The sequence below is a fragment of the Eublepharis macularius genome, chromosome 12 (genome assembly GCF_028583425.1).
Source record: "Eublepharis macularius isolate TG4126 chromosome 12, MPM_Emac_v1.0, whole genome shotgun sequence".
NCBI lineage: Eukaryota > Metazoa > Chordata > Lepidosauria > Squamata > Eublepharidae > Eublepharis > Eublepharis macularius.
Window position 1 is genome coordinate 71,324,266 of NC_072801.1, and position 17,236 is coordinate 71,341,501.

Sequence of the window (17,236 nt, forward strand, 5' to 3'; positions counted from 1 at the left end):
AAGGGTCTTTCTTCTTTGTAATCATTTGGCTTTAACCCCGTGGAGAAAGCCTGTCCTTAGTATAATATCAAAGAAAACCTTCATAAAAGAAGGCGTTGGTGGTATAGTGGTGAGCATAGCTGCCTTCCAAGCAGTTGACCCGGGTTCGATTCCCGGCCAACGCAGAATGTTCAAGTTTTACCAAGCAGTGGAAATATATCCTTCTGCCATCCCCTTCTTTAATTTGAAACAGATAAAATATTTCTGTTGCAGGGAATTCTGATTGAGAGAGGAGATGGGAAGGCGGAAGTTGACCTAACACTGAGCAAGAGAAAGTGGCTGTGACATATTCATTTTTTTAACACAGAAAGATACATGAATGAATTAAGCAGCTATTCTATAGGAATTCGATATTTTCCTCTTAGAAAAAAATGTCACATTAGTGGTCAAGACTTCTTCGGAAAGGTCATTCTTTACTCACTGTGTCATACATACAGTATTCATAGTAATATTGCATCTGAAAAACATTTGCAAAAATTACATTGTGGCCAGTACGGGGATCGAACCCGCGACCTTGGCGTTATTAGCACCACGCTCTAACCAACTGAGCTAACCGGCCTCTGATGAAAATAAAAAAATTAGGTCGAGGAAATAATAAGAATAACAAATTTCTATTATATTAATATTGATTACTACCAATAGGGCCCCAAGAAAAGAGCACATTTTCCCTTTCTACCGTGCTTGGAAAACAGTAGAATTACAGTGAATAAAAAAGGAAGAATCCCCACCCTAAAAATTACAATTACAGAGGCAAAAGTGAAGCATTTGCAGCGGGGAATCGACACCTCTAACATAACAGTGAAATCTCAGAACAAATATCCGTAATTTTGCTCACACTCTAAGTATCTGCTGCCCAATCCCCCCCTCCAGTTTTCTAAAAATATACTGCTGTGCTGTATAAGTGAGCCAAGATTATGGCTATAAACTCCGAGAATATTGTCCCTCATTCCAACAGCTTTCAGAGTTTTACATTCAAAGGAATTGGAACCAGTTTCTTGGGAAAGGTTGCCTAATTTAGGAAGATCTCATAAATATGCAAAATCTAACGTGATTTGTCAAACTCAAAATCACTAAGATTCAGAATTCCAGGCCGTTGTTTCCCCCCGCCCCCGTAAAGCAGGCAAAAAGATAGCTCACGACGTTGGTTTTAGATGGGTAGCCGTGTTGGTCTGCAGTAGAACAGCAGGGTTAGAGTCCAGTGGCGCCTTAGAGAGCAGCAAGATTTTCACGTATAAGCTTTGGAGAGTCAAAGGATATCTGAAGAAAGGAGACTTCCCAAAGTTTACACACTGAAGCTTTCTTGGTCTCTAAGCGGCTACTGGAACTCAAATAATGAAATGGAACATAGTAACAGGTGCTGAGAAAGTGGGATGGACTAGAGCTTTCCCGGCAACTATTTGGAGCTGGTGAACTTGGCCTGAAACAAGTGATCTTGCCTTTCATATGGTCTACTGAGAATAAATTCAGTATGATTAATGACCAATTAAGCTAGTTTATGATCTAAGACTGAAAACTGCAAACATAACGTCGAACCAAAGTCATTCCCTTGTAGAGGAACTCTTCTAAAAACTGATAGTGTCAATCTTTGAACACGATGTCAAAAGAACAAGCCGTGAAAGCATCAAAAGCAGACACATTTGAGCGCAATACATTCTGCAAGCCAAGATCCAAACGTTGCCTTCGCAGGCTCCCTCTGGGCACTCTGCAATCGCAGCTCTTTGGGGAGCAAGTGGGTGGCTCTGAAAAGAGCCTTTGGGTTTGCACGGGGGGTGGGGCTGCCTGCTTGCTTTGGGGCGGCTCACTTGGAGCTGGTGTACTTGGTGACGGCCTTGGTGCCCTCGGAGACGGCGTGCTTGGCCAGCTCGCCGGGCAGCAGGAGGCGCACGGCCGTCTGGATCTCGCGGGAGGTGATGGTGGAGCGCTTGTTGTAGTGCGCCAGGCGGGAGGCCTCGCCGGCGATGCGCTCGAAGATGTCGTTGACGAAGGAGTTCATGATGCTCATGGCCTTGGACGAGATGCCCGTGTCCGGGTGCACCTGCTTCAGCACCTTGTACACGTAGATGGAGTAGCTCTCCTTGCGGCTCTTCTTGCGCTTCTTGTCGCCCTTCTTCTGCGTCTTGGTCACCGCTTTCTTCGAGCCCTTCTTGGCCGCGGGCGCAGACTTGGCCGGTTCAGGCATTGCAAAATCGACCGTTAACTGCAGGCAAAGAAACAGCTTTGCGCGCAGGCGTGGCTCCCCATTTATAAACACGTAGCCAGCCAGCCAACTCCTATCCTATTGGCTGGATTTTGCTCCATTGACAAATTGCAGGAGCGCTTTCTTCTCCATTCCCATTGGACAGCGGTAGAAACTGTCCAACCAATAGCAGAAAAGCATAATGCCCTTTTTTCTCCCATTGGGCATAGGGCTCCCGGGTTTCAAAATGTAACCAATCAGCATTGACAGTTGCAAGTTCGCGGCGCAAATAAAAATCGCCGCCGCAACTTTCTTGGTATCATTTTTCGCTTAGTTTGCGACAGCTAAGAGCATCGGAGACAATGTCTGGACGCGGCAAGCAAGGAGGCAAGGCCCGCGCCAAGGCCAAGACCCGCTCTTCCCGCGCCGGGCTGCAGTTCCCGGTGGGCCGCGTGCACCGCCTGCTGCGCAAGGGCAACTACGCCGAGCGGGTGGGCGCCGGGGCTCCCGTCTACCTGGCCGCCGTGCTGGAGTACCTGACGGCCGAGATCCTCGAGCTGGCCGGCAACGCGGCCCGCGACAACAAGAAGACGCGCATCATCCCCCGCCACCTCCAGCTGGCCATCCGCAACGACGAGGAGCTCAACAAGCTGCTGGGCAAGGTCACCATCGCCCAGGGCGGCGTCCTGCCCAACATCCAGGCCGTCCTCCTGCCCAAGAAGACCGAGAGCCACAAGGCTAAAGGCAAATAAGATCTCGATTGAGCGTCAAAGAACAAGAAAGCCCCAACGGCTCTTCTAAGAGCCACCCACACCATCTGCGAAAGAGCTGTTTATTGCATATTTATGAGATACTTCAGTATTGGAGTCCAGTTGGCACCTTAAGCCCACAAGTATTTCAGGGAATAAGCAGTCAAAGCTAAAGCTTATCTCAAAAGTTTATACCCTTGCAAAGTCTTTAGTTCTCCAATCCTGCTGTTGTGTTGCAGTCCAACGGGGCTGCCTATCTGCCTAAAAATAAAACATGAAGTCTTTTATAGCAATTGAAGGTTTTCTGATGTTGAAATATGTTTGAATGCTCGAAGTACAAAAGAAATATAATTAGCTTTCAAAAATGTAAATCTTGTGGGGTTAAGCCAAAAATCAAATTAGTCCAATTTCCTTTCCCAAGGCAACCGCTGATATGTTCTCAGAGAAGCTTTGAATATACCCATTCAAAATTGAACTATGTCTTTACATGAAGATTCAGTAAAATCAGCTATCCTGATCTAGATTCAGAGGTGCCGTGTTAGTCTAGTTGCAAAATAGTAAATAGTCCAGTAGTACCTTTATTATAGCATAAGTAGCATTTGTATTGCAGTGTCTGACGAAGAGAGTTGTGGTTCTTGAAAGCTTATGCTACAATATAGTTGGTTAGTCTTAAAGGTGCTGCTGGACTATTTACTATTTTGATTTTGATCTAATCACTTTTTAAAGGCAAGTATTGGTGACCATCACTTTCATGTGGTAGTAAACTGCTCTGTGTTGTGTTTTTAGCACAGTCTGTTGTCTAATACCTGTCTAATACCTGCCCCTCCCAATATTCCCTTCATGAAAGATTTTTGAATCCATCCTTCCTACATTTTCTGCTGTGGGTTCCTTCTTATGATAGCTGTACTGTGTAGTGGTTAGAGTTCCAGACCAGGATCTGAGAGGCTCAGTTTTGAGTTCTCACTCTGCCAGGGAAGCTTGCTAGGTGACCGTGGGCCAGTCACACTTTCTCAGCCTACCTTATCTCACAAGGCCGAGATGATAAAATGGAGGCATACAGAATATTGTAAGGTACTTTAAGTCCCCTCTGGGGAGAGAAGCTGGATAGAAATGAAGTGAATTAAAATTAAATCATGATCTCCCAGCTTGCTGTTTTCCTCAGAATAACTAGATTTCTTCTTTTGCTTCTGAAATAAATTTACGTCTATGCTGTTAATCTTAATTTTCTTTCTTCTACAATAGAGCCTTTTCAGTCTGTTATATCTGCTTTAAAACAATAGTCCTTCCAACAGAACAAAACACCAGCACTCTTTCTCATTACTCATCAAAGGCCTATATTTGGCGGTGCTTTTGATCTCTCTTTGGGTTTTGACATTTTACCCAATGTCCCTCCTACGTGCTTTCAAATCAAAGGCCTAACCTACTCATGTCATGCAAGAAAATGGACTGCCAAGATCCCAAAGTGGTAGAACAGACTGTACTGTTTTCTATTTTGTGTGTGAGAGAGGGGTCACATTTATGAATATTCTCCACAGCCAGTTCTCTGCAAGTAGGGCAACAATATAGTGGAGATAAATCAAGATTGGTAGCCTTGTTAGTCTGTCTGTAGCAGTGGAAAAGAACACCTATAAGACCAACAGTAGCACCAATAAGACTAACAAAATTAGTGGTAGGGTATGAGCTTTCATGAGCCGCAGCTCATCATTTCTTCAGATAATGCTAGAATGTGAGTCCATCTCCATATCTTGGGAAGTGGAATGATTACAGAAGGCGAATGATAATAGCTAGTGAATGACAAAGGCAGGCGTGATTGAATAGGGTGGGGTATGCAGAGGGGTAGTGGGTGTGGATAAATTAGCATTGGAAGCCTTTGTCTCTATTCAGTCCAAGTGTATGCATCTTGAGTATAGCAAGGAGTAAGCTCTGTGCTAGAATACACACAGGCAAACACAATAGACACATTTTTATGTGTGGCACACACCTCATTTTGATGCATGTGTAAATCAGGCCAGAAAAAGTTTGGCTTTAGCTTCACCAACCATTCTGACTCCCCCTTTAGTCTGTTTATTCCTGCCTTGAATTCTGTCAACTGAATTTATATAATTTTGAGTATAGTCAAAAGCAGAGGAGAAGCATCTTTCAAGTAAATTTTTTTTCTGCATTAAGCAAATCAGGCATGCATTAGCTGTTTCGGTACTGGTGAACTTTGAGATAGTATAGACTGTACCTCTGGAAATTTGGCCTAGAAGAGAGGGAGTGTGATGTTTCCTTTTACTTGCAAATCAGGTATAGGTTACTCAGTCAGGTTCCTGCTTTTAGAATCCCACAGCAGATGCTTGGAAAGTGTGAGGCCTTTCAAATGCTGGGATTTTTCATACCCCCCAACATCCCATATCTGAAAAGCTCCCTGCAAGTAGAAAAGTAGTGCATCAGGGAAAAGATTATGCACAGGACAGGTCCTCCTTGTATAACCTCCATATGATAGCTTCACTTATCCTGTCACCAGTTTCTGTTCTCTGTCCCTTTCAGCACATGAGAGAATACCCATTTCCCATTGTGAGTTGTGACTCTTACATTGGTTACCCTTAGGCTGTGGAAGAACATCACTGAGACTGTGAGAGAACAGCCACTCTCTTTAGACAACTTGGAGGGGGGGGTGATTTGTGAGTGACTAAAAGAAATGACAACAATCAGTTTTCTTGCTTTGGTTTTCTGGAAGGGGGTCTCTAGAGATATACAATTGCTGAAATGGTTTTAACTTTTTCTGTCAGCAGTGTTGGATCCTTTCAGGGGGAAAAGTGGGTTGTAAGCATTTTAAATACATTCTCATTCCTTGCTGTGGTAGATCTTTTAGTTGAAGATGCTTAAAAAAATCTTAATTAGGAGATATAAACCTTTCTGAAGTTTGCAGTCCATTCCTCCAGCTCCTTCTTCATCTCATTCTTTTAAAAAGTTCAGATCAGGAAAGGTTTTGGTCTACAGTAGAACAGCAGGATTTGAATCCAGTGGCACCTTAAGAGACCAACAATATTTTCAGGGTATGAGCTTTCATGAGTCAGAGCTCCCTTCTTCAGGTACAAGTAGGATCTATGTCATGGGGTGGGAGAGGTGAAGCAAAAAAGGGAGTCAAGATGTAAAGATCCAATGTTACAATTCAGCTCGAGAGGAGCACACATTAGCATCAGGTAAGATTCTTATCTCACCATAGATGCAAATTTCTACCATAAGCAAGCTGCATTGTACCTTTACATTCCAACTCCCTTCTTTGCTCCACTTCCCCCATTTCTTGACAGGGATGTATAAAAACTGGGTTGTGATCTCCACTCCTACTACTTGAATCTGAAGAAGGGACATTTGATTCTCGAAAGCTTACTCCCTGAAAATCATGAGGAGTTATCCGTGTTAGTCTGCAGTACCAAAACAGAAAAGAGTCCAGTAGCACCTTTAAGACTGCTTTACTGTAGCATAAGCTTTCGAGAACCACAGATGCATCTGACGAAGAGAACTGTGGTTCTCGAAAACTTATGCTACAGTAAAGCAGTCTTAAAGGTGCTACTGGACTCTTCCCTGAAATTCTTGTTATTCTCTAAGACGCCATCAGATCCAGATCGTCCCATTTTTTTAAAAAATGAACAGAACTGCTAGGGAAACGCAAGAGCGAGCGACCATCTAGCCATCTCTAAGGCTCCGGCGGGCTTTTGCAAATTTGTCCAATCCCTGCACCTCTGCGGGAAATTCGAATTCAGCAACGTTCCATTGCTGACCTTTCGGCCAATCAGCAGAGAGTGAAGTGGCTATAAAACTTCAGCCCCGGCTCGAGACGTTTAGTCTTTCGCTGACCAGAAGAGACAGTAGTGCTTGGCTGGAAGAACCATGGCGCGTACCAAGCAGACCGCTCGCAAGTCCACCGGCGGGAAGGCGCCGCGCAAGCAGCTGGCCACCAAGGCGGCTCGCAAGAGCGCGCCGGCCACCGGGGGCGTGAAGAAGCCGCACCGCTACCGGCCCGGGACCGTGGCCCTGCGGGAGATCCGCCGCTACCAGAAGTCGACGGAGCTGCTGATCCGCAAGCTGCCCTTCCAGCGCCTGGTGCGCGAGATCGCGCAGGACTTCAAGACCGACCTGCGCTTCCAGAGCTCGGCCGTGATGGCGCTGCAGGAGGCCAGCGAGGCCTACCTGGTGGGGCTCTTCGAGGACACCAACCTGTGCGCCATCCACGCCAAGCGCGTCACCATCATGCCCAAGGACATCCAGCTGGCCCGGCGCATCCGCGGGGAGAGGGCCTGAGAGGGAGGGGGCAGCCTCCGCAAAAGCCAGGACTTTCTAAATGCAATCTTATGCAGTCTTACGCTATTTTAAGATCATTAAAATCCGTGGTCTTGAGTTGGTATAACTGGTCTTAAGATTGCATTGGCTTAACACCAAAGGTTCTTTTCAGAGCCACTCACAGTCTCAAGAAAGTGTCTGAAACTTTTTAGTTGAAGCAAACTCGGTTTGGAGGTTAGGGCTAAAGTCTCACTCGCGGCGGAGTGCTTGCCTTTTCTATTGGCATCTCCAGATCTCCAGTTCCTTTTAATGTACTCTCATAGGATTCAAGTTTAGGGTTTCATTCACCCACAGTGAAAATGCCAAGTTTCTCCACGATAAATACAGTTCAAAACTGCGTAAACTAAAATCCACCCACTAGTTTTGCCTCCGAAGTATGAGGAAGTATGAAGGAGAAAATATTCCATCTGTAGAGGCACCCATTTGTAGTTTTTCGAGAGCTGCAGGGCTACTTAAGTAAAATTAATGGCACCTTTTTAAAAATCAATTTGCATTAATGAGTTTCAAGTGGGTAGCAGAAGCAGCAGGATTTGAGCCCAGTGGCGGCTTGGAGAGCAACAAGATTTTCAGGGTGGGAGTTTTAGAGAATCAAAAGTTCCCATCTTCAGATACCCTTTTTCAGATACGGATGAATTCCTTCATTAGGTGCTATCTGATGGTACACAAAGAAGGAAACTGATTCATAAACTTATACCCTGAAAGTCCTATAGTCTTCTCAAATCCAGGTGAATTTCCGAGTATATTCTGGAAATAAAATCAGGGCACAGTCATATCAATTTTTTTCAAATGTCTTTGTCGGGTTCGGGTTTCCACTGAAGCCCGGGTAGCTCAGTCGGTAGAGCATCAGACTTTTAATCTGAGGGTCCAGGGTTCAAGTCCCTGCTCGGGCGTTGGAACTTTTTTTTCTCTCCCAATGATTTGCGTCCAGGTTGCTTTCAGGCGGGTAACCCTGTTGCTTTGTAGAAGAAGACCAAGATTCGGGTTCAGTGGCACCTCCAAGACCAACCAACTATATTTCCAGTGTATCAGTCCAATCTCTCCAAAGCTCATACGCTGGAAATCTAGTAGGTCTTTAACTAGCTACTGGACACAATCTTGCTCCAATAATCATGTTTGTACACTTACCGTCAGAATCGGCCAAGCACCCTGTGACTTACTTTCCTAAAAGCATCTGATCCTTGTCTAGAAACTGCTGTGCAGGACGGATCTTGTCTTGGTACAGGAAAAGGGGTGTGACATTACATTTAAACGCCAGGCTTGCGTTACATATATTTGAGGCGTTGCGTGGGAGAAAAGCACCTCTGGATTTTTGCCAAGGAAACTGTGGGTAGAACGTTGCAATAGATGTCGGAATATCTAAAGAGGAAGCCTTTTCATTCATTTTATGCATTCCAGTGTCGAATCTGCTAAATTAAAAATAATCTCTGTGTTTAGTTTGGGAGAGGCTGTAACAATAAATGCAAAGTAAGGAGGTAGATGTGGTGGTTTAAAAAAAGAAAAGGTTTAACGACGAAGGTGGGATTCGAACCCACGCGTGCAGAGCACAATGGATTAGCAGTCCATCGCCTTAACCACTCGGCCACCTCGTCACTTCTTGCGCAGCCCCTATTCTGTTTTGTCATGGAAGCCATCTCAGAGTGTTTTGCAATTTGTGTTAACAGCCGAGAATCATGCTTTCCACCCCTGTGCTTCAGAAAGAACATATTGCTATGTTCACATAAATTGAATGTGGTGAAAAGAAAAAAAGGAATCCAGCAAAATTTCTATATCCTTGAGCTGGAAGAGAGAGATGGTGGGGAAGGGGGGATGTATCACACAGGGCTAATAACTGGAGCTGGAGACAGCAGCGATTTACACATCCAGGGAATTCACTTCCTGGGTGAATGTTGGCTAGTTAGTATTAATTAGTCACCCTCGCCGACCTCACACGGTGACTGGGGGAAGCTCCAGATTATAAAATATCCTGCCCTGGGTCTGCAGGTGAGGACAATTTTCGGTTTTTGAACACATGAAAGCACTTTTATTCCGTCTAGGTGAGGGGTGTGTGTCAGGAGAGTCTCTTGCTTTCACTTAGTTTTTTACATGCTTGCTTTTATGAATCTACTTGCAATATGTGTTCACCCTATTTGTGGATTGTTCTAACTTTGTCTGTAAAGAACTGCAAACTCTTTTCTTCTGAAAGCTGTTTGGTAAATACATGAGTACATTTCTGCAGATATAAAAATGTGCATTGCTTCAATTTATTGTATTCTTTTTTTTTTTAGTAAAAAAACCAGGAAGAATTCTAGTGATTGACAGCATCCAATAGTCTGTAATTTACTGCAATTTGGAGTGCGTTTTCTTTTGGCCTCATTCCAGGTACTTGAATGTGAGAGAGGAAATGCCACTAGGTCACAACCTGGAGAATATGCACATATATTTATATTCCCCAGATGCAGCAAGACACCAGGCAGCTATGACTTCTCTCACATGGTTCTGTCATACACTTCTGTCACACACACTCCCCTTCTTTAACTGCTCTGTGACATTACATGAACAAATGACAAAATGGAAAAAATGAATGAATAGGGAAGCGTAACTGCCCCATCTCCCATTGCATGTGGGGAATCAAAAGCAATAGATATGTCTCTGCTATGTGAAAAGCACTTACAAGTTTTTAATCCAAAAATGCTCTTACAGTGTAGATAGATACAGATAGGCAGATAGGCATGTAAGCCACAGATATTTTATTTTATTTATACCATTTATATTCCGCCTTTCCCACTGAGTCTCAAGGCGGATTACATAGTGTGAGATTAGTACAATCAGCGGCAAGGACAAGGGCAGGCATTTCCATACAGTGTCAAGGACATTTCCATACACAATGTCATCAAGTAAATGAATAGAAGTTTACAAAGACATAGCATTCACAAGGATTCTATATGGGGTTGAAGAATGGCTGACACAGAACATAATCAATTCTAGGACTTACATTAAACAACGTGAAGCACAGGTAGTATGTAGGAGTACATATTTAAAGCAGCAGATAATATGTAAGGCAACATAATGTTGAAATCTATGGTTCCTAACTCATTAGTGAAACATCTGGGACCCCTTTCCTACAATACAGCCCTCTTAGATGAAAAAAAGGTCTTTTTGAATAATTCAGTTTTGCATTGTTTGTGGAAAGCCAGGAGGGTGGGGGCTCTCCTGACCTCCTCAGGCAGGCCGATCCACAGGGTAGGGGCCACCACAAAGAAAGCCCGTGTACAGGCTGATGTTGATTTCACCCATGTACAGGCTGGCACCTGCAAGATGTCAGCGTTGTGTGTGTATGGCCAACATAAAGCACATTTTTGGGCCTAATGCACATACACGCATCTATACCAATTAATTCTTCATCACTTGATTACTATGTGGTGACATCCGGTTGTATGAACTGGTTCCACTGAAAACTTCTATATTTAGAGTGGAAATCTATGGTGTTTGATCACTGAAGGCATACTCTCACATATAAGGAACAAGTTTAGGAGTGAAATGTATTCCAAATGCTGAAAGGTCTGCACAGATTTCTGGGGGTGTCCAACACCAATGCAAGGGGTTTGGGACCAAGGCAGAAAGTAAATCCTAAAAGGACAAGAGCAGGGTCACACATCATGTGTCATATGGGAACTTTGCTGCCAATAAAAGCACTGGATCACCAGGAACAAGCAAAAAAAGGGGGAGACCATGGTTGAGACAGGGGGTATGTATATATTCAGGATATAGTGGCTCATAAAGCCCAAACATGGTAAAACTGAGATGGCTCCGAAAAAAGGGAGAATTGCAGAGGTGTCTCCATTGTCAGAGACAATTTTGTCTGGATTAGGAGCTTGCCAGGACTTTCCATTGGGTTGTCTCTGCCATTATTAGTGTTAGCTACACATCCCTACACTTCCTACCTGTGAGATGCTTACAGGTAGGAAGTTTAATATGGAAGTTTACATATTAATATGGAAGTGGCCATGGGGTCCCCGGATGGAGCAATATTTGGATTTAAGATGCCCAATTTACAGTTCAAATCACTCTGAGGGCTGCTTTCACATTTCCACTAGTTCAGGATTACTTGCTGGAATGACTTTTGTTAGAATGTTGGCTAGAAGGCCATTATTATTATCAATATATTTTGCTTTGCTACAATGGACGGACACAGGAATTGCCAATATTCTAGCCCATTCTCTGTAATTCTCCATTCCTCTCTGTGTCCAATAGAGCACTCACATTTCTGCCTCTGTACAAATTCCCCCAAATCCAGTCTCTCAACCTTCCCTGTTCTTTCTCTGTGCACCCTATGACACGAGGTATGTTGCATCATTCTAGGAGCCGCAGACACTTCACTCTTTCACTCCTTCCAGCTTTTATTCCCCTCCTACATCATAAAACACCCTATCAGTCAGTTTCATCCTCTATTTTTACACCTTACTGTTGAGTTCATTATTTATTTACTTCATTTACCTTTCTTGTTAACACTCAAAGATTTGATTTTTGCTTTAAGTATGACCCTACTGGGTAGTTCTATGTTGTCTAATGTCAGTCCTAGAATTGCTTATGCTGTTCCAGCATTTCTTCAACTTTGTATTGGATTTTTGCTAATGTGATGTCTTTGTAAACTTGCATTTGTTTACCCTCTTTGTTTACTGAAATGTCCTTGATATTGACTGTGCCAATTTCACTCTATGTAATCCGCCTTGAGTCTCAGTGAGAAAGGTGGACTATAAATAACATAAATAAATACATAAAAATAAATAAATGTAAACATACAAAATCGACTATCTCCCCCTAAGGAGCTCATACCCTGTCTCCCAGCTTGAAAGACAGGGATACTTACTCTGCTAACCAGGAAAAGCTTACATATGTCAGACTTAGTTCCCCTACAGCTATCTTTATCTCTGGCTATATGCATATATTTCGTTTCACAAGACATTACTTTTTGTGTTGTGCTTTTGCAGCTCATCTAATAACACTCCCTCTCCTCCATTCAAGAAAGTATCCGTCGGGTAGCAAACCAGCAGATTCTTTTTCTTCCTGGTTTCAACTTTCCAAGCCAAAGGGAAAAGTTGGTGAGATACGAGGTGTCGCAGGCAATGACATGGAGAGGGGGAGAGGAAAGCGCACCAGGTGTTTACAAGAAGAGACGTTTGGGGTCGTTTCCTAAAGAAAATAGAAGAACCATAGGGCGTAAAGAAAAAAAATCATTTCGTAGTCGGCAGGATTCGAACCTGCGCGGGGAGACCCCAATGGATTTCTAGTCCATCGCCTTAACCACTCGGCCACGACTACTGCTTAATGGTATATTTTCAACTTGACACTTTCCAGTGATACATTTTACATCCTTCCTTTCTGAATATTACCAATATATTCCTTATTTATACGAGTTTCGTAAAGGCCACTGGAAAATGATTCATTTGAGAGTTAATCTCGTGTCTACCAGCAAAGATACACAACAAAGATGCTTGCTTGCTTGCTTATCTCTCATGCCTCTTAGCCCTCTGTTCAGGAATCATGTATCTTAACTGTTAAGAATTAAAAGCAACTTCTTTCTGCACTCATTTCAACGTCTTCCTCAACTTTCCGATGCCTACGTCCTCTCTCATCTCCCTCGGTTACAGAAATCTTGGTATTCCAGTCCCCTCACTCTCTTTCCCAAGGAGAAAAGTGATCAGGGCGCCTTTGAAAAGAACCACTTGTGTGACTGTTAAATTTGGAAAATAGTATTCAGTCCCAGCTTGACAGAGTCAAATTTACATATGAATTCCAATTCAGCAGCTTCCCGTTGGATGGTCACTGTAGTTCAACAGAAATCTTTCAAAAACAAAATCCAACGGGAAGCTGCTGAATTGGAATTCATATGTAAATTTGACTCTGTCAAGCTGGGACTGAATAGGGACTATGAATGGTTATCTCATTATCAGAGGTAACTGATTTCCTTAACTGATCTCCATATCAGAAGGAGCTGTTTGCATCTCCATATCAGAAGGAGCTGTTTGCATCTACTCCGCCCTCCCCTCTCCTCCTCTATATCTGACCAGTTTCTTTTTGCCCTTCATGCATCTGACGAAGAGAACTGTGATTCTGGTAAGCTTATGCTACAATAAAATTGGTTAGTCTTAAAGGTGCTACTGGACTCTTTTTGATTTTGCTACTACAGACTAACACGGCTAACTCCTCTGGACATAAGATGAGAGGCTACCACAGAGAAAGTACATGGGTCGGCAGCTGTTGATTATGCCCAACTTTGGGGTGGTATCTGCAGAAGGCCCTGTTCAGATGAGTAACACTGCGGAGGTGGTTGCCTAGATATGAGGGGTCAAGGCAATGAAGGGCTTCAAATGTGATAGTCATGACCTTGAATTTGGCTCGGTAACAGATAAGTAACCAATGGAGTGACTACAGAACGGGAGTGATATGCATGCTCCACCTAGGACCAAAAAGAAGACAAAATGCAGTTTTCTGCACCAGATGAAGTCTCCAAGTTGACTTTGAGGCGAGACCTTTGTAGAATGCATTACAGTTGTCTAGTCTTGCTGTTACTGTGGCATGAATCCAGTTGGCAAGAATCAGGCATGTCAATGTAGGGGGCCATCTTCCAGGGAGAAGTCCTTTTTTTTTGGCAGCGACATGTACTGGTTTCTCTAGCAGCAGTGCTGGGTCCAGTGTAATCTCTAGTCTTTTGACTGAGATAGCCAGGGTCAACTGAACCTCATAAACCTCATAACTTAAACTCAGAGTCAGTACCTCAACTGCATCACCAGGGAATTTGGACAGCAAGTTATAGCTGGGTATTATCTGCATATTTATGGCATCCAATTCCACAGCTATGAATGATTTCTCATAAAGGATTTACATAGAGGTCGAATAACACGGGGGATAAGCTTGTGCAACCCCACAAGATAATTCCCACACTGAAGATAGCTGGTCTCCAATAGGAACCGTCTGGGTTTGTTTCATGTGGGATAATTTCACCCAGTCCAAGGGACATCCCCTGATACCTACTTCTGCCTCCAAATGCCTCAACAGGACAACATGGTCTACTGTACGGAAGGCTGCAGATAGATTCAAGAGGAGCAACAATGAAGCATGGCTGGCAGACGTCATCGGCTAGACCCACCAGAGCTATCTCCATCTTATAGCCTGGCCTAAAACTGGGCTGAAAAGGCATCCAAAGCACAAGAGTTGTCCAAGAAGGTCTGAAGCTGGTCAGCTACTGTTCTCTCAACCACTTTGCCCAGAAAGGGCAGATTAGAGATTGGGCAATAATAGGGCACAACATTTTTTTAAAGTAATGGGCAGATGACCGCCTCTTTGAGAGACTGAGGGGAGGCAAAATCAAAAAGAGTCCAGTAGCACCTTTAAGACTAACCAATTTTATTGTAGCATAAGCTTTCGAGAATCAAGTTCTCTTTGTCAGATGCATGATACAGAGACTGGTCAAATACAGAAGAGGAGGGAGGAGAAGGGGAGGAGAGAGAAGAGGCAATTAGGGGGGGAGGGTGCAACCAAAACATTCCTTTGCTAGTATATGTAAACATCTCCTTTTGGTGTGTGGATCAGTTGGCTTCAAAGGAGTTTGCCCTGTTAGTTTGTAGCAGCCAAACAGCTAGACCATCCAATTCCAATGCAGTATGAGCCTTCGATAACCACAGCTCTCCCTGCCAGATGCATCTGACAAAGAGATCTGTGGTCCCCGAAAGCCCACGCCAGGTGCCACTGAGCTCCCCCAGATCCCACCTCTGTAAAGGAAATCTGTTACCTGTGATAATGAGATAACCATTCATAGTCCCTATTCAGTCCCAGCTTGACAGAGTCAAATTTGCATATGAATTCCAGTTCAGCAGCCTCCCCTTGGATTTTGTTTTTGAAAGGTTTCTGTTGAACTACAGCGACCTTTAAGTCTTTGATGGAATGTCCTGGTAGATTGAAGTGTTCTCCCACTGGTTTCTGGACGTTTCCATTTCTAATGTCAGATTTGTGTCCATTTATTCTTTTGCGTAGAGGTTGGCTGGTTTGTCCAATGTACAGAGCAGAAGGACATTGTTGGCACATGAGGGCATATATCAGATTGGAGGATGAGCAGCTGTAAGAGCCAGAGACAGTGTAGTTGATGCCATTGGGTCCTGTAATTGTATTCCCTGGGTAGATATAGGGGCAGAGCTGGCATCTGGGTCTGTTGCAGGGCCTGGTACCTGTGCTGGTGACTCTGCTGGCTGATTCATGGTTGTGAGTGAGAAGTCGTTTAAGGTTGGGGGGCTGTCTGTAGGCAAGGAAAGGTCTTCCACCCAGGGCTTCTGAGAGAGAGGTATCATTTTCCAGGATGGGTTGTAGCTCACTGATGATACGTTGGATGGGTTTGAGCTGGGAGCTATAGGTGACAACCAGTGGTGTTCTGTTGTTAGTTCCTTTAGGTTTGTCCTGGAGCAGACTGTTTCTGGGAACTAGTCTGGCCCTGTTGATTTGTTTCTTCACTTCATTTGGTGGGTACTGTAGTCCCAAAAATGCTTGTAAATCTCTTAAGTGTGAGTCTCGGTCGAGAGCATTGGAGCAGATACGGTTGTAACGTAAGGCTTGGCTGTAGACAATAGACTGAGTGGTATGTATGAGGGGAGGCACGTTGAGTTAGTGACTGATTTATGATAGACATCAAGGCTTCTTTACCTGGTCTTTACAAGATTTCAGTAGCCAGGATGGACAAGGATCCAGTATATAAGTAGTGGCCTTCACAGATAATTGCATCACCTTTTAAAAAAAAATGTAAACTCAACTTGGACAATTACGATGAGGAAGTGATGAATTTGACAGGCTGTCTAACTGGAGGCCGCTGGCTAAAATTCAGCCCCTTGACTCCCAGTTGTACGTGGTGGAATTGCATCTGTTGCAACATGTCTTGCCAGCAGGGCTTTGAAAATGCCCCTTGCTCCGCAAGCACTCCTCCAAGAAATCTAGTTGCTAGTCTTTAACATGCTGGGGAGAGAAAGTCACCATTTGACACTGAAATCCTAAGCAGTCCTAAACAACCATCAAAGCGAGTTGAAGTATTTGGTTTAGAAAGGTGTGACTCTGCTTAGGATTTTATTGTTGCCCAACCATAGAATTTACTCAGCCTTAGGTGTTTAAAGCAAAACTTCTTAAATTAAAAGTAGCAACCTTTTGTTTAACATAGTGTAACTAAAATACCTCTTACTCTGCTTAGAGAAACCAGCAGAATGTCCCTTTGAATGGCTTCCCTGTGGGACTTGACCATATTTTATTTAATTCTCTTTAGCTTTGTCCACTATAGAGACTTGCAAGTATCCTCAGAGGTAAAAAACTGGGCTCACCAAACAAGCCTGAAGCCAGCTTGCAGTTCTTGGTACCTTATTCTCTAGTTCAGCTACCAACACTGATGATATAGAAACACCAAATAGACACTGGCTCACACCAATTCCTACTTCCGTGTAACTAGGAGACATAGCCCTGTAAGGTGCCCTTAAGGAGTTATCCATCCCATTGTCCTTTTCTGTGGAAAACACAGAAAATGCCCTCCCCGCAGAATCCCACAGATTGGCTCCAGTCTTTAAATAATCTTTAAATAATCTTTCCAACTCTGTGACATCTTTCTTGAGACACAGTGATGAGAACTGTGCACAATATTCTGAATTAACCTGCATCATTGACCTGGTCCTGCCGATATTAGCAGTTTTATTTACAGTCCTTTTACTAATAAACCTCTTTGTGGACTTTACCTTTTCCATGGTTGCCACAAATCAAACTGATGTTTTCCTTGAGCTATCCAACATAACACAAGGATCTCTTTCTTTCTTAAGCTATGCTCACACGTTCAATGAATGCATGTGCTATCATCTGTTTGTAAGAAAGAGCCAACACACTTGCACTTTCTAAATGAAACAAAGGAAAGTAAGTTGCACAAATGTGTCCTTTCAGTCACATGTTCAGC

At 43.7% G+C, this 17,236-nt stretch overlaps 3 protein-coding genes and 5 non-coding genes across 8 annotated transcripts in view; 4 read left to right on the forward strand and 4 right to left on the reverse strand.

The window, feature by feature from the left end:
- Positions 1–7,248, forward strand: part of LOC129339774 (uncharacterized) — a 16,372-nt gene extending 9,124 nt beyond the window's left edge. The window contains exons 2-5 of the mRNA XM_054994357.1: positions 1,754–2,095; positions 2,560–2,959; positions 5,554–5,578; positions 6,834–7,248. Coding sequence (XP_054850332.1) covers positions 1,754–2,095; positions 2,560–2,959; positions 5,554–5,578; positions 6,834–7,248 — 1,182 coding nt within the window. The remainder of the gene's footprint in view (positions 1–1,753; positions 2,096–2,559; positions 2,960–5,553; positions 5,579–6,833) is intronic.
- On the forward strand, positions 93–164 carry TRNAG-UCC (transfer RNA glycine (anticodon UCC)). Its single transcript has one exon. It is a non-coding gene; the product is annotated as a tRNA-Gly (tRNA).
- On the reverse strand, positions 525–598 carry TRNAI-AAU (transfer RNA isoleucine (anticodon AAU)). The gene has a single exon. It is a non-coding gene; the product is annotated as a tRNA-Ile (tRNA).
- On the reverse strand, positions 1,828–2,218 carry LOC129338187 (histone H2B 1/2/3/4/6-like). The gene has a single exon (XM_054992229.1). It carries the CDS (start codon positions 2,216–2,218, stop codon positions 1,838–1,840), a length of 381 nt encoding a protein of 126 aa, XP_054848204.1. The 3' UTR covers positions 1,828–1,837.
- On the forward strand, positions 2,578–2,967 carry LOC129338186 (histone H2A type 2-C-like). Its single transcript, XM_054992228.1, has one exon. The coding sequence runs from the start codon at positions 2,578–2,580 to the stop codon at positions 2,965–2,967; it is 390 nt and encodes a 129-aa protein (XP_054848203.1).
- Positions 7,249–8,104: 856 nt separating the features above from the next.
- On the forward strand, positions 8,105–8,177 carry TRNAK-UUU (transfer RNA lysine (anticodon UUU)). Its single transcript has one exon. It is a non-coding gene; the product is annotated as a tRNA-Lys (tRNA).
- Positions 8,178–8,794: 617 nt separating this feature from the next.
- TRNAS-GCU (transfer RNA serine (anticodon GCU)) lies at positions 8,795–8,876 on the reverse strand. The gene has a single exon. It is a non-coding gene; the product is annotated as a tRNA-Ser (tRNA).
- Positions 8,877–12,503: 3,627 nt separating this feature from the next.
- On the reverse strand, positions 12,504–12,585 carry TRNAS-AGA (transfer RNA serine (anticodon AGA)). The gene has a single exon. It is a non-coding gene; the product is annotated as a tRNA-Ser (tRNA).
- Positions 12,586–17,236: the final 4,651 nt, after the last annotated feature.